This window comes from Callithrix jacchus, chromosome 1, assembly GCF_049354715.1.
Source record: "Callithrix jacchus isolate 240 chromosome 1, calJac240_pri, whole genome shotgun sequence".
NCBI lineage: Eukaryota > Metazoa > Chordata > Mammalia > Primates > Cebidae > Callithrix > Callithrix jacchus.
Genome location: NC_133502.1, coordinates 184,499,144 through 184,520,000, shown reverse-complemented (window position 1 = coordinate 184,520,000; position 20,857 = coordinate 184,499,144). Strand labels below are relative to the sequence as shown.

The 20,857-nt window shown below is 58.3% G+C and overlaps 1 protein-coding gene across 5 annotated transcripts in view; it reads left to right on the top strand.

The window, feature by feature from the left end:
• NACC2 (NACC family member 2) overlaps positions 1-17,481 on the top strand; it is an 84,929-nt gene extending 67,448 nt beyond the window's left edge. For all 5 annotated transcript variants that reach the window (XM_054238000.2, XM_002743460.7, XM_035262722.3 and 2 more), the window contains exons 3-6: positions 7,505-7,669; positions 10,288-10,393; positions 10,907-11,004; positions 12,245-17,481. In XM_054238000.2, the coding sequence (XP_054093975.1) occupies positions 7,505-7,669; positions 10,288-10,393; positions 10,907-11,004; positions 12,245-12,756 (881 nt within the window). In that variant the 3' untranslated portion in view covers positions 12,757-17,481. The remainder of the gene's footprint in view (positions 1-7,504; positions 7,670-10,287; positions 10,394-10,906; positions 11,005-12,244) is intronic.
• The last annotated feature ends 3,376 nt before the right edge of the window (positions 17,482-20,857 follow it).

Below are 20,857 nucleotides of genomic sequence, written 5' to 3'. Positions count from 1 at the left end.
TGTCTTGAGGACACCCTTGGGTGAGTCTGAGCAATGTGTGGATGGATGTGGAGCAGGAGTGTGATGCAGTCAGATCAGCTTTAGTAAACATAACCACTGGGACTCCTGTGGAGGCTTGGACGACGTGGGGACTTCTCGAGTCTCCAGGACCAGGCTTGGTGCTGGCAGGAACAGGTGCTGAGATTTGTAGGAGATAAGACAACAGTACCTGCCAGGCCTGGAGGGAGCCTCAGCTCTAGGGAGGGCACTGGCCAGGTGTGTGGGTGGAGCAGAGTAGGAGCCAGGTTTGACGGGACTGTTGAGCTGGTTGAGCAGAAGCCCAGATGGTCCCAGTCGCTCAGGGATCACATGTGCTCTGAGAGCTGCCCAGTGGGGCCAGCTGAGCAGGCCCAGGCGCCCTGGCTGGCTGCAGGATTATGCTGGCCCCCTGGGGGTGCCAGGGAGGATTTCATCTCTTACTGTCCCCCACATCTTCCCCTGCAGCTGTACCCATGAGCGTGGGCACAGGGACTCGAGAGACCAGTGAGTACCTTTCTCCCCAGGTTCCCAGGAGACCAGAGAGGCCAGGATGTGTGCGCGGCTCCTCCCTCCCTGACTTGAATGCCCCTCTCTGCCTTCATTTTTCTTCTTCCTGGCATTCCCGGTTGGGCTTTTGTGCATTTCCCATGTCTCAGCATCCATGAAATGGGCCGTGTCTTACAGGCATGTCATGGTTGAATTTGTGATGGTTTTGCCTTCCCAGCTGTGGCATGGTGTGGTTAAATTGGTGGCACCTTTGCTCTGTGGCACATGAGAAAATGGCATGCCTTACAATTGTGGCCTCTGTGCTTCCAGCAAGTACATCGTTGAAGTCATTTCCAGTCTTTCTGGAGGGTGGCAGAGGCACTGCCCCAGCCAGCGCTGGTAGTGATGGGTACTGTGTGTTAGGCCATGCTGGGTGCCAGGCCCTGGGGACACTGACCAGCAGGGTGAGCCCCCCTCTCTGCCAGAAGCGCTGGGCCCAATAGTGACCCTGTTAGGGCACAGAACAGGAGGCCGCCCACAAACGGACCCATGTGGCCTCGCTCGATCAATTTTTGACAAAGGTGCACCAGCTGTTCCACGGAGGAGATGGCAGCCTTCACAAATGGGCTGAGCAACTGGCTGTCTACACACACGGCACCAAAACTCCCTCTGCCTCAGCCCTGCAGCCTACACAAAATCTGATCAGGGAGATAAGTGGAAAACCAGCAGCGCGTCCTGTGGATGGTTCCGGTGCCTTTGTCCACAGGCCCATGGCAGGACCTGCGGGCTTTGTCTAGCCTGGGCCATTCGTGAATAGAGCAGAGATGAGCGTTCCTGTGCAGACTGTCTTTGTAGCTAAGTTCCCACCTATCTTGGGCAAATACCTAGAAGTATAATTGCTGAGTCATAAGTGTATGTTGAACTTGATAAGAAACCACCAAGCAGTTCTGCAGACTGGTGGCCATGCCACTCTGCCCTCTCCCTGGTGACGCCAGGACATCCCAGCTGCCCCTAGTCCTTGCCGGCACTCGGGGGTGTCAGCGTTTTTACGTTTTGCCACACTGGGAGGTAGGACCACGTCATGTCTTGATTTGCCTCTGTCGGATGGCTGAGGACACCGTGTGCCTTTTCATCTGCTTATTTCCACCTGTGAATCCCCTGGGGGGGGGGGGGTCTGTGCAAATCTTTTGCCCATTCTTGAAACTGGATTGTTTGTTTTTAACTGTTGAGTTTTGAGATTTCTTTATATTTTTTCGATGCAAGTCCTTTGTCAGGTATGTGATTTGCAAGTATTTCCCTCCAGAATGTAGCAAACTTGTCCTATAGTGAGTGAAGATAGTCACTCCCAGATCATAAGTTCTTCATTTTGATGAATTCCCACTCATCGGTCATTTCCGTTGTGGATTGTACTTTGGGGGTCATGTCTAAGGCTTCAGCTTAACCTAAGATCAGAAAGACCTTCTGCCTGCTGTTTTCTTCTAAAAGATTTGTGTTTTCCACTTAGCTCCCTGATCAGTTTTTGCGTGGGGTGCGGACCTGAGACGGAGGGTGTTTTGGTGCCATGCATGTGGACAGCCAGTTGCTCGGCCCCATTTGTGAAGGCCTCCACCTCCCCCGCAGAATGGCTGGTGCACCTTTGTCAAAAACCAACCGAGTGTGGCCGTGTGGGTCTGTGTGTGGGTCTATGGCATGTGCCTCTGCGTGTGGGTCTGTGTGTGGGTCTGGCGTGTGGGTCTGTGTGTGGTTCTGTGGCGTGTGGGTCTTTGTGGGTCTGTGGCATGTGCGTATGTGTGTGGGTCTGTGGCGTGTGGGTCTGTGTGTGGTTCTGTGGCATGTATGTCTGTGGGTCTGCATGTGGGTCTGTGGTGTGTGGGTCTGTGGCATGTGGGTGGGTGTGTGGGTCTGTGGCAATATGGGTCTGTGTGTGGGTCTGTGGCATGTGTGCATGTGGGTCTGTGTGGGTCTGTGGTGTGTGCATGTGTGTGGGTCTTGGCATGTGGGTCTGTGTGTGGGTCTGGCATGTGGGTCTGTGGCGTGTGGGTCTGGCATGTGCATCTGCGGTGTGTGCGTCTGCATGTGGTTCTGTGGCGTGTATGTCTGCGTGTGGGTCTGTGGAGTGTGGGTCTGTGTGTGATTCTGTGGTGTGTGCATCTGCGTGTGGGTCTGCGGCATGTGTGTGTGTGTGTGGGTCTGTGGCGTGTGGCTCTGTGGTGTGTGGGTCTGTGGCATGTGGGTCTGTATGTGGGTCTCGCGTGTGGGTCTGTGGCGTGTGGGTTTGTGTGTGCATCTGCATGTGGGTCTGCTTGTGGGTCTGGTGTGTGGGTCTGTGGCTTGTGCGTCTGCGTGTGGGTCTGTGGCATGTGTGTCTGCGTGTGGGTCTGTGGCATGTGGGTCTGTGTGTGGGTCTGTGGCGTGTGGGTCTGCATGTGGGTTTGTGGCTTGTGGGTCTGCGTGTGGGTCTGTGGCATGTGGGTCTACGTGTGGGTCTGCATGTGGGTCTGCGGCGTGTGGGTCTGTGGCATGTGGGTCTGCGTGTGGGTCTATGTATGGGTCTGTGGCGTGTGGGTCTGTGTGCGGGTCTGTGGCATGCGTGTCTGTGTGTGGGCCTCCTGTTCTGTGCCACTGACCTGTCTGTCCACTTCCCTGAACCGAGCTTAATGACTGGAGCGTCACAGGAGGTCTTCAAATCAGTGTGATTCAGCACTTTTTCTGTCAGTTTGGATTTAAGTTGTACGTTTCTACATCGTCAAGGACTGGGGGTTCCTTTTCTTGTTCTGCATTTTAACAAATGGCATATACTTTTAGGAGTGGGCCTCCCCTCTTCCTCCCCTCTTCCTCCCACCCCCGCCGAGGCTCCACCAGGTGACCCTGCCACTCACTGGCCGCCACCCATGTCTGCAGGAACTCCCTTGGTGGGGCTGCCGGTGGGATCTCTGAGGGTGTCACCTGGGTGAGTCCTCAATGACACACTCCAAATTGGGGATGGGAACGGGGCTCGCCACCCAGGATGTGGTGCTGTCCCATGGGCAGGGTTCTCACGTGTTCTGCCTGGGGAGGATGTGGAACCTTCAGACCCCATTCAGTGACTGGGAAGTTGAGAAGGGTCAGGGCGAGGCCAGCGAGACCTGGTTTCCCTCCGGACCGCATGACCCCTCCTCCTGATGTTCGTGCGTTCTTTCTGAGCATTGTGACTGTGTAAAGTGCACAGAAGTTTGACCATCGCAGTGGCTTTTACATGCACAGTTTCAAGGTGCTGAGCATGTCCCACTGTTGTGTGAGCATCACTGTCATCAGTCCAGAACTTCCCATCTTCCCCAGATGAACCTCCCATCCCCATGAAACGGTCCCTCCTGTTCTCCTACACGGCCCCAGCACCCACCCTCTGTTTCCCACCTCTGTGGATCTGACGACTCCAGGGGCTGCCTGCAAGTAGAGCCCCAGGACGTGTCCCTTTGTGTCTGGCTGCTCCCCGAGCATGGCATCCTCCAGGCTCAGCCGCCCTCTGCCAGGTCCTCCTAGTGTCTCCAGGCTGGGAGCAGCAGGGCCTGGAAGGCACGCTGGGGGCTCCTCCTGGATCCCTGAAGGCCCCACTCCCACATCCCAGGCAACATTTGTCCTTGTGTTTGCTTTGCCCTGTGTGGTTCAGGGAGGCTGCCCACCCACCCGCCCGCCCTCGGTGGCTGGGCCCTGCTCCCCGGGCAGCTGCTGCTATGGGCCTTCCGTTGTGAGCCTGGTGCACCCTCCCCTTGGGGAGGGGCTGCTCACCTCCATGCAGTCGGCTCATTGCTCTTTATGAGCTGTTCGCAGGTGTCAGTGCACCAAGAGGTTTGGAAGGCACCATCCTGGCACCTGAGTTTCTTCACAGGGCTCTCGAGCGTGAAGGCGGCAGTTTTGCTATGGTGGCCAATCCTGGGGTGACAGGAGGCCATGGGCTCCCCCAATACCTGAGACCCAGGCTCAGGAGGGACCTTGATGTGACCAGCGGGGGCCTCTTCCCTGCTCACATGCCCATCAAGGGGCCTCCTGCCACTCTGGGAACCCAGCACTGGCCCTGACTCATGGGGCCTCTGAATGGCCCATCCAGGGGCCACCAGGGATGAGCCGTCCTGTCTCTGTGTGAATGAGTCTCTCTCTGGGTTTTCTTTCAAAACCCAGTTGTAACTTGGACCTTGAAGCTCAGTTCCTGTGGAGGGCGAGGTAGGGGCCGGGAGGGGTGGCTGTGGGGAGACATCTGAGGCACCTTCGCAGATGAGCCTTAATGGGGCACGGGTATGTATAGCCCACGACAGCCAGTGCACGGCAAGGCAGAAATAGAAAGGGTTTTTTGGCCGTCCTGATGCTGACAGTCTCTGGCTCTTGGGGAGCTCGGCAGGGGCTGGGCGGGGGGGCGGGCATGCCAAGCGCAAACAACTTCTGCTGTTTAGAAAAACATCTCGAGACGAGGTGGTTGTGGATGGGGAATTATTTCTGTTGGTGAACTCTTTATGTAAATGCCGCGCACTGCGCTGCTCCTCTGCGTGTGTAATCACAGCAGGCTGCCGGGGGTGGGGGTGCGTAATTATGTTTTAAAATATCACCCAGATTGTTTTGCTGTGTTCCCTGAGTGCTCGGGTAATTCTGGGCTTGTTCTTCATGCTCTGCCCGCCAGGAAATGCTGCCCGACCCCTGTAGTGGCCAGGCAGGGGCTGTGCGGCTGGGCAGGGGCTATACACCCAGCTTCCAGGGCCCCTTTCTGGCCTCTGCTTGGGTGTCTGTGGGCCTTGGGAAGCTCCCCCTCCTCCCTCGAGGGATTGACAGGCGCAGCGTGCACCACGCTCGTCCTGGGCAAGTGGGTACCTGGGGAGGGAGTATCGGGGCGACTCCAGGGTAGGTGATTTCAGACCCCACGTGGTTCTCAGGAGTGGAATCCACACGGCCTTCAGTGGCGCTCTTGCTGTGGATTCAGGATGTGGGGTCCTCAGTAACCTAGATGTTGGCCCCCCAGGGCCCGGTGGCCCTGCCCCTCCCTGACAGGGGCTTGGTGCAAAGGTGACTTCTGGTGACTCTGGGACCCTCCCTGCCTCCCGCCCTCCTGAGGCTGCTCCACAGCAGTCCCCTTGGCAGCCCCCATGCCCCAAGGCTCAGCTACCCCTTTGGAGTTTTTCTGTGACTCTCCAAGGTGGGGGTCATGGTTTGGAGGGATGGGGAATAGGGACAGCATGGTCAGGAGCACCTGCCTCTGAGCATTCTGGCACGGCCGAGGGCAGGATCTGCATGGAGCTGCCTGCCCTGAGCCTGCTGGATGCACCGGTTCCACCCCGCCCCTCCCTCTGCACATCTAGGACCAGCAGATCCTGCAAGCTGCCCCCCACCCCAGGACTTCCCATCACACTGGGCCTGCCGAGGGAACTGTCCTGCCCATGGCAAGCAAAGCCCAGCCCTGGGTGGCCCAAGGGCCTTTCCCACCAGCAGGCTGCCCTCGTGTGTTTGGGCAGGTAGAGGCTGGACCGTGGGGCCTTCCCTGCAGGCCTTGAGGCTCAGCAGGGTGGGCAGGGGCCCGGCCCGGGGCAGGGGGGATTCCCTTGTGAAGGCAGCAGACCAGGTGGTCCTCTTGGGGCCTTGCCTTTTGTGCTGGGACACGGGAATGAGGGAGGCAGCCCTCTGCCCTCACCTGGGCAGCGTGGCCGTTCGGGCAGCCTGTCAGGCTCGGGTGTGAGGCGCGCTGGACTAGTGTCCATGGTGGCATGTGAGCGCTGGGGGCCCACTCACGGGAGGCGATCTTTACCCTGGAGCCCTGCCAGGCTGTGAGGACCCCCGTGTGAGGGTGGGGTCTGCAAGGCTTCCTGGGATTCAGGGCAGCGAAGTCATGGCGGGAAACAGGGAAGTGGGGGGACTGTGGGAGTATGGGATACCAGATATTGCCAGGCAGGATTTGGGGACAGGGCTGTGTTTCCTTGGCTCCATGCACCTGGTGCGTGCTGGGTGTCCAGCAGGTGGTCGTCAGATGAGGGGTCTGGGCCCTGGCCCTCCATGAACACTCTGGGGGGGGCTCCTTGACCCTGACAGCAGAGTCCTGCCCGAGGACCCTGTGTGGCACCACTGGCTGTGTGGCACAGGAGCCTCCAAGGGGCCTATTTCTGATGCACCATCCCATTGGTGTGGCGCTGCGCAGCTGCAGGTCCTGCGGGTGCAGGGTTCCTGGCTGCTGTCTGTCCGCCATCGGGGCGCACTGTGAGTCTGCAGGTCTTGTGGGTACAGGGTCCCTGGTAGTTATCTCCCCCAGCTGTGGTTTGTCAGGAACATTCCTGGGGGCGGGGTACGGGGAGGCTGCCCCTGGTGGCAGTGGTGCAGCTGACGGCCTGGCTCTCGGTGAGTGTTCAGGGAGCTGCTTCTCCTCAGGCCAGCACTGTCCCGGGGCTGAGTTCTTGCACACATTGAGTCCTCATGTTCTTGCCTGTGAGTTGGGCAACCGTGTCTCACTGCCCGTTGCTGGGAGCTGCTGGGAGAAGAGTTGGGGGCCACAGTACCTGCCAAGCCCGTCCAGCTCCCGCCTCGCCTCCACCAGGCGGTTTTTGTGGCCCCACAGGTGGCCGCCTTGCTGGCTCCCAGGCCGCCCTCCATCCTGTCTCACACTGTACTCTCCTTTGGGGGCCCAAGTGCTGAGCTGTCACTCCTGCACAGCTGGCAATCTCTGCATACACCTCCCGGGAGCCAGCCCTCAGCAGCTCATTCCCTGGACCTGGCCGGACAACCTTCCCCTCACGTCTTCTGCTTGCTCGTTCACAGGGGCTTCCCTGTGAGGGCAGGACCAAGTGGGCAGGAGGGCACCAAGTTGGGAGGGGGCAGGCTGATGCCAGTCTGACCCGGGCCAGTAGGAGAGTAGCACAGTATGGCCTCACCTGGGTCCAGGTGGGCAGAGTGGGTCTAACCCAGGGCCTGGGGAGCATGGAGGGCAGGTGGGTAGGCACAGAGCAGTCTGGCCCCTGGTGCCCACCTGACCAGGCTGGTTCTGGGCCCACAGTGCAAGAGAAGCCTGAGCCAGTACCCCTGGAGAGCCGCTCCTGTGTCCTCATCCGCCGCGACCTCGTGGCCCTGCCTGCCAGCCTCATCAGCCAGATCGGATACCGCTGCCACCCCAAGCTCTACTCGGAGGGGGACCCCGGCGAGAAGCTGGAGCTGGTGGCAGGTGAGGCCGCCTCCCACCCATCTATTGTATGCAAATGTCCTCACTCATTTATTTTATTTTTATTTATTTTTTTTTTTTGCAGAGCTCTGAACAATGTACTCATCACCAATCAGTCAAAAAAAAAAATCTTAAATTTCCTGTAATTTCCCTTTAGAAGAATGTGTCATTAAGAGGAGTTATTAAATTGAATTAATTTAGCATTTTAATTGAATCCCCTGGGCTGGTCATGCTCCTGACTGGCAGGGGCTGCAATCACAATGTGTTTTAATGTAGGTCACAGATAAAACCGTGTTTGGTGTGGGTGCCAGCGCCCCCGCCCCTGAGTGTCCACTTGCATGCAGCCTTTGAGGGTAACAGCCAGGTTCCGAGTAGTTGCTGTGGTCAAGGCAGGTTCTTCTGGTGGAATAAACATGGCTGAGTCCAGAAGCCCATGGGGCCGGGCCTCACTCAGGAATATTTACCTTTCCTGTTGGATTCTTCTTGTTTTTTTTTTGAGGCAGAGTTTCACTCTTGTCACCCAGGCTGGAGTGCAATGGCACAATCTCAGCTCACTGCAGCCTCTGCCTCCTGGGTTCAAGTGAGTCTCCTGCCTCAGCCTCCCGAGTAGCTGGGATTACGGGTGCCTGCCACCATGCCCAGCTAATTTTTATATTTTTAGTAGAGATGGGGTTTTACCCTGTTGGCCAGGCTGGTCTCAAACTCCTGACCTCAAGTGATCCGCCCACCTCGGCCTCCCAAAGTGATGGGGTTACAGTGAGCCACTGTGCCTGGCCCCTCATGTTGGAGTCCTTTGGCCTCATAGCTCCTCGTAGATTTTTACGGCTCTTCAAGGAAAAGATGGCAGTGGTGCCACGGGCATCCTCTCCAGTGACTGTTGAGCCATTTTTCAGTGATTTCTTCCCAGTTTGCCAAGAAGTCCCAGGCTTGGGCCCTCAGGCGCTTTTCTTGGCCACAGACTGAGCAGTGCTGCCCCAGTCCTGCCCAGTCCCTGTCCACCCCCAAAGGCCACACCTTGGGCAGCGTCTCGGGGTCCTCCCTCCTAGCAGAACGAGTGCCCCATGTGTGAGCCATCGCCTGAGGGTTGCCAGTGGCCTGGGCTGCCCTCCCCTTCCAGCTGCCAGGGACTTCAGTCCTCATGGGAGAGTGGCCTAGTGGGCTATACCTGGCCCTGGCAAGGAGGGGTGGGTAGGGGCCCACCTGGCTGTGCCCTGAGCCCCCACCTTGCCCTAGCACTGCTTCTGGATGGGGAGCGCAATGCTGGGCTGCCAGGGCTGGGTGGGCTCTGGGGTTTGGCTCTGGGGCGCAGGTGCCATGTTGACCCCAGTGCTTGCCACATAGGTATGGTCCTGTGGTCCCGGGAAGACGCTCTCAGCCACCCCAGCCTCCAGCAGCCATAGCCTGTGTTTGGGGTATGGGGCTGATGGAGTTGGAGATGTGCTTCACATTTATGAGCTCCCCAGGAGAGTTCTTCCAGCCGGACCCTGGCAGGAAGGGCGTGTAGTGGGGACGGGGGGCGGGGGGCGGCGCAGGAGACAGGGACTGTGGCAGGGAGAGGCCACAGGCACCCAGGGCTCCTGGAAACGGGCACACCTAGACATCAGTGTCTTTCAGGACATGGCATCTCCGTGGTCATTGAGCCTGGCTGTCCCCAGAACGCAGTCCCTTCCCATTGTTCCTGGTTGGGTCAGTCCTGCTGCTGGTCCCAGCCCTCGCTCACCCATATCCTGGTGGGACAACTGGGGTATGGCCAAGTTTTCTAGGGTAAATAGCACAGCATGGACCTCCCTGGCCACACCTCTGCCCCAGCTGGTTTTCCCCTTCACATGCACCCAGAGGAGGTTAGTGCTGGCTCTGAAAGCTGCAGCCACACCCTCCGGCCAGGCATTTGCATCTCCCTCATGGTTGCTGAGGCCCTTGGGTATCTGGGAAGGAGCAGAAAGGCAAGACCTGAGTGTTTCCCTGACCCAGGGCCAGGGTCAGCCCTTCAAAGTGTTCCCATCGGCCAGGTGCTGTGCCCTACACCTGGAATCCCAGCACTTTGAGAGGCCGAAGTGGGAAGGCTGCTTGAGGCCAGGAGTTTAAGACCAGCCTCGGCAACGTTAGGGAGACTTCATCTCTTAAAAAAAAAAAGCTGGGCACGGTGGTGGCACCTGTTGTCCCAGCAACTCAGGAGGTTGAGTGTGGAGGATCACTGGAGCCCAGGAGGTGGAGGCTACAGTGAGCCATGTCTGCACCACTGCTCTCCAGCCTGGGCAACAGAGCGAGACTCCATCTCTAGACAACAACAAAGTGTGTTCCCAGGGAGGTGGCTGAGGCTGAGGCTGAGGCCTCCGTGTAGCAGGAAGAGCTTGGAGTTTGGGGCTCGTTGGGGAGTGTGGGCGCCGTGGCTTTCCCCATCCCCCGCTTAATTCCATGTGTGACTTGGGACCTGCTGGAGCTGGCCTTGATCATGGCCTCCCCTGGTGACCAGCAGATGGGACCTCAAATTGCTTCTGCCCAAGAAAAAGTTCTAAAGGCCTCCAGCTTCTCCTCCCCCTCCCCCTTGCCCCTCTCTGTGCCTCTTCGGGCCCTAGTGTCCCGGGAAGGCCACAAGCCCCTTTTCTGTGTGGCGGCTGCAGGCTCTGGGGTCTACATCACACGTGGCCAGCTGATGAACTGCCACCTCTGCGCGGGGGTGAAGCACAAGGTCTTGCTGCGGAGACTTCTGGCCACATTCTTTGACAGGTAGGTGGGGGCAGGGGTGCTGGAGGGCACGGTGGGGCTGCAGAGTGTTCTGGCTCCTGTAGCTGTGAGCTGTGTGATCGTCCAGGGTTTGGGCACTGAAAGCCCCCTCCAGTGGCCTTTCTCAAAGGGTTTTATGGACACAACCCCCCAAAAAAGAGTAAAGAGGTGGAGCCGCCCTTACTCTGTTGTGTGGATGGGCCAAGAACCCTTCTCCGGGACACAACCGCTTCCTCAGACGCCCCCAAGTCCCTTCGGACAAGGCTCGGGACTCACCCGGTCACCCTGCAGCTCCACCACCCGGTCACCTCCTCTGCCCTGATGCTTTTCCTTTGTCCCGTCCATCCCTTAGAGGGTGGTTGGGCCAGCTCCAGCCACTGGACCCTGACCTGGGGCACAGAAACCAGCCAAGGGTGAGGCCAGGTGGCTTCCCAGCAGGGCATTTGCACGGGCGGTCACCTCCAGGCTCCCTCCCTATCATCCTCACTGTGCCTGCCTTTCCCGTCCCTCCACCAGGAACACGCTGGCCAACAGCTGCGGGACGGGCATCCGCTCGTCCACCAGTGACCCCAGCCGGAAGCCACTGGACAGCCGGGTCCTGAACGCTGTGAAACGTAAGAGCCTGGGGTCTCCCGGGTGGGGACTGGGGCTGGGCTCGGATCCCAGCTGGAGGAAGACAGGGTGGGCCCTGAGGGGAGGTGGTCCTGGCCACCTGCAGCTTCCGCCTGGGTTTTATGGACACAACCCCCCAAAAAAGAGGGTTGTGGGGAAGATTGAGGATCAAGAAAAGAGCAGCTCTCAGAAGCCAGGTCTCGAGGTGTTAACGTTCTTGGTAGGTTTCCAAGCGTGATGAATTCAGCTGTGAAACTATTTTAATATGTGAAATAGATCTAATTTTCCTTTTTGAACAAAACCCCTTATTTACATTTTGCGGTTATTTTGAGCCTTTGCCATCTGTTCGGCCGGCTTCTGCCTCCCGCTCCTGGGCGTGTGGGGGCGGAGCTCGGTCCATCTCCGGGGCAGACCGCCGCCCCCAGCCCACACCCCAGATGTGGAAGAGGCTGCCTGCTGCCTGGCTCGCACCAGGTGGCCAGGAGCACAGCCTCCCGAGGCCCTCAGCACAAGAAGCACTATCTTGTTTTTTTCCTAAAAAAAAGAAAGAAAAAACCAAAAAATAAAATCCTTGTGAGGCAAATTCTGTTTTAGAGCAAAAAGGGCCCTTTGCAGCCAGCAATTACAGTCCCAAAGCGTGGGGTGGCAGCCGGGGCTCTGGGAAGATTCTGGGAAGGACCGAGGCGGACATGGCCCCTGGGACCTGCCTCTGGGTTTGATGCCATTGTGAGAATGGCCCACACTGGCCTGGGCTCCTGGTGGAGATGGAGAAAGAGGCGAGTGTCCCTGAAGTGGTGAAGGTGACGCCTTCTGTCGCTCCCCTCCTCCAGGCTGGGACTGGGACAGGGAGGGGTCTCCACAAGCCACCTAGTCACTTCTCATTGCTCCGGAGACGGAGATCCTCTGACCAGTTCCTATTTAGCAGGTGGGGCTGGAGAAGCCCGGAGAGGTTAAAAACGGGCCTGAGCCTCACAGCTGGCAGGCGGCCAAGGCTTCAGGGCCTGACCAGGCCAGAGACCATTCCAGTAGAATGGGGTGGGGAGGCCTCCCAGGCTGAGCAGTGAGAAAGGTGACCTCGGGTCTTCTGGCTGAGCCTGGGAGCCCCCAGGTGGTCACATGGTCCCCATGGGCCTCAGGAGTGGCTGAGGAGGCTCATCCAGGGTGCCATGGTCCTGTGGCCTTGGGGAGGGGTGGGCCACTCGGTGGGCAGGTGGCTGAGCTCATGCCACCCTGTCCTCACAGTGTACTGTCAGAACTTCGCCCCCAGCTTCAAGGAGAGCGAGATGAATGTGATCGCCGCGGACATGTGTACCAACGCCCGCCGCGTTCGCAAGCGCTGGCTGCCCAAGATCAAGTCCATGCTGCCAGAGGGCGTGGAGATGTACCGCACAGTCATGGGCTCCTCGACCGCCGGCGCGCCCCTTGACCCTGAGTTCCCGCCCGCCACTGCGGCACAGGTGTTCGAGCAGCGCATCTATGCCGAGCGGCGGAGTGACGCCGCCACCATCGTGGCTCTGAGAACTGACGCCGTGAATGTTGACCTGAGCGCTGCGGCCAACCCCGCCTTCGACACCAGTGAGGAGGTGGACGGGGCCGGCTCGGTCATTCAGGAGGTGGCTGCCCCCGAGCCACTGCCCACTGGCGGCCAGAGTCCCCCGCAGCCCTTCGAGCAGGGCGGGGGCAGCCCCAGCAGGCCCCAGACGCCGGCGGCCGTGGCCCGGAGGCCAGAGGGCACCTATGCAGGGACTCTGTAAGCGGAGCTGGGTGGCTGCGCAAGGGACCGAGTACTAGAGCTGCTTGCATGCGACACTAATACAAACAAATGTGATCAAGCCACTTACCTACTGAACTGCTACTGTTGCCTGAGAAAAATGTGATTTTTATTCTGCTTGTATTTAAAATTGATGAAGGAAACAAATGCATTCATTATACTGTAAACAATTAGGCCACTGGCAGCCTCCTTCATGGAAGGGCCGGGGCTCCTTTTGATATTCACAAGGTCAGTCTCCAAGTGTAGCTTCCCTCCCCCTTCTTGGGGAAGGCTAGAGGCCGCCAGGCCCCTAGTGCCCAGCCCTGCCCCTTGTCCCCGCCCTTCCTGCTCCTTCTGCCGGGAAGATGAAGCAGGGGCCGGTGGTGGCCTGTGGTGTGGGGTCTGGGCTCTGCCTCACTGACCCTTGCTTTCTGACCCATGGAACCCCTCTGGGGCAGCAGGGCAGGGCTCAGGCCCCAGGGCCCTAACTCCTCATTTTTCTTTCCTTCTGAGACTCGGGGCCAGGCCCACGGGGCCCTCCACCTGTGTTGGGTATGTGCACAAGTTAGTGCAGGGGGCGTGGTGAGGCGGCGGTGATGGCTGTGGCCACCCCTCAGAGGGGGAGAAAAGGGTACTTCATTCTGCCCCCACACCCCATCCTTGTTCTGCCCAATCCCTCTTGGCTCTGCAGCCCCTCGGTCCCCGGACCCCCAGGGCACCACTGACCCTGCCTGGCCTCCCACAGTCCCGCCCATGGGACGTACACAGCTGATGTAGCCCACGCTGCCCTCTGCCGCCTCAGCCACTTTGGGATTATGCTTGTCTTGTTTTTTTAGGTTTTGTTGTAACCTAGATCTATTTCACATATGGTTTAGAAACTTTCAGACTCAGTAGAGCAAAAACTTTGGGTGGGATGGGTGTCACTGTCCCCAGCCACCATGGCTTGGGGCGGATCATCTGTGGCAGTCAGGGCTCATCTCCCTGCCCACTGCCTGGGGCCTGGGACCACTTATCTCCCACTGAGGGGAAAAGGGGGTCCTGGATGGGCTACTAGTATGTGTGGAGCTGAGTTCAGGGCCAGGCCTGGGGAGGGGGTTCCAGTCGGGCAAGAGGCGGCAGCCAGGGTTAGGCCAGGGTGCAAGTGGTCCTCCTGGTGCTGGGCACCCCATCTGCCTTTCGGGGTGTTTGCCAATGGACGGTGCCTGAGGCTGCAGGCGGGGGTGACCAGGACAGGCCTGGGCTGGGGCAGTTGCAGGTGTGGGCACTGGTAGGAGACAGAGGGTTGGGACTGCATGCTGGGGGGCCAGGGACAGTGGAGGAAGGGCCCATAGAAGATGGGGCTGGTTGGTGTGAGGCTGGAGTGCTTCCTTTGAAATTTAATTATTGTTTTTTAAGCGGTGGAGGTCACAGCGTGTGTGAAGTCCTGTGTGAAGTGTTGATGTGGCCACCTGCCAGGTGCCTCTCCCTTTTGTTTTGTGGGCCCTGCCCTTGTCAGGGGCAGCCTTCCTTTCCAGGTGCAACCAGAGGAACCCCCCTATCCCAAAACTTGAAAGGTCTGTCACTCACCTCTGTCCCTCCAGAACTCAGCTTCCCCATCTGCTCATGCAAAACCAGCGCAGCCCTGTGCCTGGCAGCACCCCCCACACAGGCTGGTGAGTGGCGGCTGAGCCGCGAACCCCACTTCCCCACTGCTGCAACCCGTAAAGTGGAGGCCGCCCCCCAGGGGAGGAACATGTGCTGTGCCCTGGCCTGGGGACCCTCAGCCCTCAGGATGATGGTGAAGCGCATTCCCACTTGGCGGCTCCTTTCTGCCACGAAGCCCACCCCTATGGCTTGCCCTGGGGGACCTCGGTGGGGCTGCCTCTACAGACTGCACTTGGCCTCCAGGCTTTCTCCAGCCAGGCCCAGCACATGCCTGCCCTCCAGAAACATATGTTGCTTTCCAGAAGGAGGTAGGGGACCATGGGCAGGCACTGTGGATGCCAACCTCGGCCCTGACACCTGTTCCTCAGGGCCCACATCCAGTGGCACCATGGCCTGCGTTCCTAGGACTGGAGGTGGCTCAGCAGTGCAGAGCACCCAGGCCTTCTGCTGAACTCAGAACCACCCAGCCTGGAGGGAGCCTCTCTCTGCCTCTTCCTCCCCTGTCTTGGGCCCAGGTGGGGTTGGAGCCCCCATGGGGCCCCCTGGGAACCTGGGCCAGGCTTTCCTCAGCGCTGGGAGGAGGCCACAGGATGGTGCAGGGGCGGGTAGGTGTGGGTGAGCTGCCTTGAGTTCCCTCTGGAGTTTCATCTGCCCCACACCTAAATTTGCACTTTAATTTGACCATCTTGGGGGCCTGGCGCTGCTGAGAGAAGGGCTATCTCTGCCCTCCACTCCAAAGTGGGTGCCCCGCCCCCCTTGGCCAGGACAGGGAGGGAGCCGCTGGCCCCCGCCGGAGGACGCCTGACCTCAGCTCAGGCCTGCACAAGGCCCGTGGCCCCTGCCTCGCTCCTTTGTAATCGCCGTCTGCTTTGTTTTCTGGGTAAGGAAGGCAAGAGCTATAGGTAAAACGTAAATAATAATGATTTAATGTGAATGGGTTCTGAGCTCTCCCTGTGCCCCAGGCGGGTCAGGCTGAGCATTTTGCACTAATGTGTCCCACGGTGGACATGAGTCGGGAGTGTCTGCGGACGTGTGTGGCTGCTGAGCGGACCTGCCGTGCACTCCCTCCTCGTCCTGAATGTACCGTGGGGCGGGGGGCGGCGGCCCGGGCTCGGAGGGGCCTTCCAGAGTGCCTTAGCATCCTTTGATCATTTTTCCCAAGGAAACCAATTAAGAAAGCCGGACCCTTCCCTTCTTTGTTTACAAGATGACTAATTCCAGAATCTGGGGTTGTCCCGTCCTGTGAGTGTAACCCTGACTCATCCAGACCCTGTAGAGAGACGAGCCATCAGTATTTATGAGATGTCCTCACCTTTATCCCCAAGCCTGACTATTAGCAATACGCATATCCTATAGAGAATCTATTACAGAGCTACGTTATCCCTGCGCCTTCTGAGGACAGAGGGGACTGGACCATGTTGGGGCTGCCGTGTGGCAGGTGGTGGGCCTGGGATCCAGAGCCTCTTCCGCCCTGCCCGGCTCTCCCCTCCTCTCCCCAAGGGGACAGGCCTAGGAGGCAGCTGGATCGCGTGCAGAGGTCCAGGAGGGACCAGAGGTGTGACAGATACTGTGAGCCTGGCAGGCCATGCCTGGCTGGGCGCCTCGGTACTTGAATTCTGTCTCGTTTTCAGCACTGTGTCTGCCCACCCGAGTTCTCTGTTGTCACTTAACTTTGCATTAGATTTGGTTGTCGTACTTTGCCCCTGAATGTGGACGAAGCTGTGGGTGAGAGGCTGGCAGGACCCGCTTGGGTGTCCTGGTGTTCGTGGGTCGGGGCTCCTAGCAGGGAGGAGCCAGCTGGCTGGCCTCCTGTCTCCTCCAGGAAGAGTCACTCTGTGGCATTCATGTTTGGAGCCAGGAGGAAGGCGGAAGGTAGGGATGGAGAGCTGGTCGGCCCTCGGGGCTGGCTCCTCGGAGGGGAGGACGCTAGTGTGCCTGACGCTGACCTGTCCTCATTAGACAGCCAGAGCTATAAGCCCATCCCCTGCCCCACCCAGCCATGTGTACTGCCTGGGTTCCCCTCAGAAGGGTGGTTTTTATGGAAACATCTTGGCTGCAAGTGGAAAAAGGTCTATGGCCCTTGAACCAACTGAAAACTCCAAGAAACCTCTGTTTGCCTCTGCCAGCAGCCAGTCCTAAACTCAGAACTGAGAGCGCATAGCTGTCCTCAGCTGTAACTACTGTTTCAGAATGTTGCTGCTGCATACATTTGTCATTATGTCAGCCAGCCGGCTCCGTGTGTGAGCGTGAGTGCGTGTGTGCGCGTGTGTGAGCGTGCGTGCGTCACTGCACCGGAGCTCTTAGGGGTTGGTACTAGATGTTTCTAAAATGGCAAAGGTTTTTTGTTTGTTTGTTTGTTTTGTTTCTTTGGAAGAAGAAAAGGAAAGGAAAGTTATGCAGAATCTAAAGCATTCAGATTGGACGACCTGCTTGTGTTCTGATCAGTCGCTTCCCTTGTTAGCGTTTTGCACATGATTGTGATTTTTATGTCAAAAGAAGCCAAAACTCGCAATACTATTTTTAGCAGACAAAAAAAAAAAAAAAAAGAACTAAGTATAAAATGTATAAATATTTTTGACTTGAACATTTGGATGGCATGGGGTGCGAGTAGAATATCCATCCTTCGGACGGAATGTTTGGGAAAAGACTTTTAAAAAGGAGATGGTTGTTGTAAAGAGTCTGCTTAGGGGTTAAAGTACTGTAACTCATGACTGTTAAAAATAAATTTTCCTGTGCTGTCAAGGAAGGTTTCACAGTACCACTGAGTTAGATTTCAGCCGCAGAAGATGCTTCGCTTTTTTTTGTCTTTTTTTGAGGAGGAAGCCTGTGTTTCATTTTCCTGAGCCCTCACTCTTTTTTGTGCTGTTACTTGGTAGAATCAAGACTGTTACTTTTTAGCCATGGCTGACATTGTATCAATAACTAAAACAGAAACATCCAAAAGCGAAACCGAGGGCTTCAAGTGTGCTCAGAGCCGTTTCAGACAGTGGAAGTCCATGACAGGCAAACAAAAGGACGCGATCATTAATTGTAAAGCGCTTTGTAAAATTCACATTTACAGAATAATAAAGTCAGTTCAAACCTACGTTTCCTAGACTTGGCATGGCCCAGTGGGGTTTGGGGGAAGACGCAGAAGCCGAGGTTGGGCTGCAGAAGGCAGGCAGGGTGGTCAGCAGTTCCCTAGGGGACAACCTCAGGACCCCCGCCCCTGATGGTGGCATCCCCAGGCCAGCTGTCCACACAAAAGGGTAAGGATCTGGCTGTGGGGTTCAAGGCCCCTGACCCATCTCTTGTTCTCCCCAGTGTTTTACGAGGAAGGAGGCAGGTAGGCAGGGTGTCCTGTGGGTATTAGTGTTAGAGGGGGGGCCCCCTGTTAGAGGGGGGCCCTGTCCAGACCCCCAGGTGACCTGGCCAGGATAGGGGGTTCTCCTTTTCGGGGCCTTGGTTTTATTGTCTGAGAAGTGGGGCAGCCCCTTCATCTGTCTCACCTGCCACCCAAAAGCAAGGTGCCTCCCTCTTTCCCTTCCCCTCCCCCACCTCCTCCTGGGCCACCTCTGCCCCCAGATGAACAGAGGGACAAGTGCAGGTGGGCAGAGCCAGGCCCAGGGGGTCACCCTTCTGTCAGCTCTGGGGCTGATGTCTTGGGGTTCAGGGTGCATGGCCAGCCCCACTCCCCTTTGCTTCTGTACTGTATCCACAGGGACAGTCTGAGTGCTCTGTAATCTGTATCCCCTAGACCTGCGGTCCTGCCGGGCCCTTGATGGGTGCCTCCAATGTCTGGAAACCCTTTCCTCTGGATGCCCCCACGGTGGGCTCCTCACTTCCTGCAATCCTGTGAGGGTTAGGGGCCATCCCTGGTCACCTTATGGGCACCCCTCCCTGGCCTCCATTCCCCTTCTGCAGGGCTTATGGCACTTGCTTTTCCTGTGGGAAGTGGTAGGTTTATTGGTCAGGGCTTCATGGCCACGTTCCCAGAAGAGGATCCCCTGGCACCAGCATGGGGCAGCCTCTGGCATCTTAAATGGATGGATGTGGTTTCCAAATGGGTCCCCTGGATGGTAGGGTCCTTGTGGCAATGGGGATGCGGGCTTGGGATCACCCTGAGCCATTGCCTTCTGCAGGAGCCACATCACCACACTGTCCCCACCAGGAATGCCCAAGGGGTCTGTTCCCCGGTGGAGGCCAGGGAGCATGGAGCATTCTCGTTCCCATCCCACTGCCAAGCCCAGCCCCAGGCCTCCAGGGTAAGTACATCGGACCCAGCTTGCCTGGAGGAGGAGCAGAGCTCCCAGCTGTAGACGGCCCACACTCTCCGGTGGAGAGACCTGGCTTCCTGCACATACAGCACAGACTCAAGTGCAGAGAATGCAGGGACCCAGGTGTACACGGCCTCATGCAGCAATGGCACACTGGCCATGTCCGGCATTTGTGGTCTGCAGGCCTCAGCTGTTGCTGGCTGCCCAGCCCCACTCCACCAGGCCGACCCTGCCCTAGACAAGTGGCACGTGCCCTCCACACCTGGTCTGTTCGTCCACCTACACTCGGTGGACTCAAGTGTCCAGGTACCTGCCTGGCTGGTGGGGAGCTTGGTGAGGACAGACAGCTTGGATGCACACCTTCGATCCCAAATACCCCACCCAGGTGGGTCCCAGGCCTCCCCAGTAGCCAGGACTGCTGAGGCCTGGGCAGCCCAGTGAGGGCAGGGAGGGTTGTGGAGAGTGCCCCAGCTCACTGCAGGAATCCCGCCACTCTGGGAAGTGCTGAGTTAGCCCTGGTTTTCCAAAGAGGAGGGGGAGTCAGGCACTGGCTGCCGATGCCATCCCCTGTCCCCCTTCCCCCATGCCACATCCTTTGGGCTGGCCGCCTTGCCCTTGCAGCCCTGACAAACCAGCTGAGGCATCAGAAGCTTTGCCTCTTCAGTTCTGAATCCTCGGCCTCCCTCTCCCAGCACCCCTTTGTCAGTTTGGACAGGAGGGCGCTGAGTCAGCAGGACCAATGGCTTTGTCCCCGCCCTATGTGGTGTTTCACAAAAGTGTCAGGAGCCCTTGGTGGGGGCGGGGCCAGGGAGGGAGCTGAGCCCGGAGCCCAGGGGCTGGGTTGGAGCCCTGTGATCACCCTCCTCCTGAGCCACTTTGGGTCACTCGTGCCTTCTGGCACCCGTGGGATGGACAGACCCCACTCTGAAGAGGAGATGGAGGCTCCCTCGCTGCCTGTGAGAGAGTAGCCCTGCCTTCACCCACCACCCGGCCTGATTCTGCTGTTACAGAGGGCAGAAGGGCTGGGGGGCATCCAGCCCTGGCCTCATCCACTGCGTGATCTGACTCTGCTGTTACAGAAGGCAGAGGGGAAGGGGCATCCAGCCCTGCCCTTACCCACCGCCCAGTCTGATCCTGCTGTTACAGAGGGACTAGGGGGCATTCAGCCCTGCCCTGTGCATGTCCCACCAGGTGGCCTGTGAGGGGTAGGCTGGCTGGACACACTGTTTGGCAGTGGACACAGCCCTCATGGAGGGGCCATGGCAGGGGTGGGGGAGTTTGGGTTGGGTGCAGGGACCCCTCAGTAGGCAAACAGCCAGGCGAACCAGCAAGGGAACTGGGTCTCTGCCAGGTGCCATTCCCACCTGCCCTTGTGGCCCAGGATGCAGGGATGTCCAGACTGGGCAGAGCGGGCATCCTGAGCTGGGGGCAGGGGCTCTAGATGGGACAGAGCTTCTCACATTTACTGGGCATCTTGTTAGCTCGCAGATCTGGCTCTGGGGGTCTGGCTTGGCCCTGGACTCTGCATTCAACATCCTGGCCACACAGAGTGAGGTCGTAAGGGCATCCCTCCTGCCCAGAGAGGATGGCCCACACTCTCTGGTGAAAAAACTTGGCTTTTTCCTCTTATAGCACAGACTCTCATGCAGAGAATGCATGCACCCAGCTGCAGACAGACCCAGGTATGCACAGACCCAGCTGTAGATGGCCCACACTCTCCGGTGGAGAGACCTGGCTTCCTGCACGTACAGCACAGACTCATGTGCAGAGAATGCAGGGACCCAGGTGTGCACGGCCTCACGCAGCAATGGCACACTGGCTACGTCTGGCATTTGTGGTCTGCAGGCCTCATCCAGATCGGGGTGCTCTGGGCTTTCCTCAGCTTCCCTTTGCTGGGCTCATGGGAGCGCAGGGATGGGGGCATCCTCACCGCCCACCTGAGAGGCATCCATAGTCCTCGAGGGAGATGTGCCCACATGCCGCCCCCTTACCAACACCCGGGTTTTCAAATGGTTTCCCTTTTTGCCAGATGGATCCGTGTTAAAAAAAAGCTTCCTCTGACCTGCGTGGTAGCAAATCCCAGTCAGCCGTTGCACTCCCACGCCCACAGCCATCCTGCGCCTGCCACAGCCACAGCATGCCAACTTAGCCCAGGCGCTGGCCAGAGGGCAGGAAGCTGATGGCAGCATCCCTCCTCCACTGTAA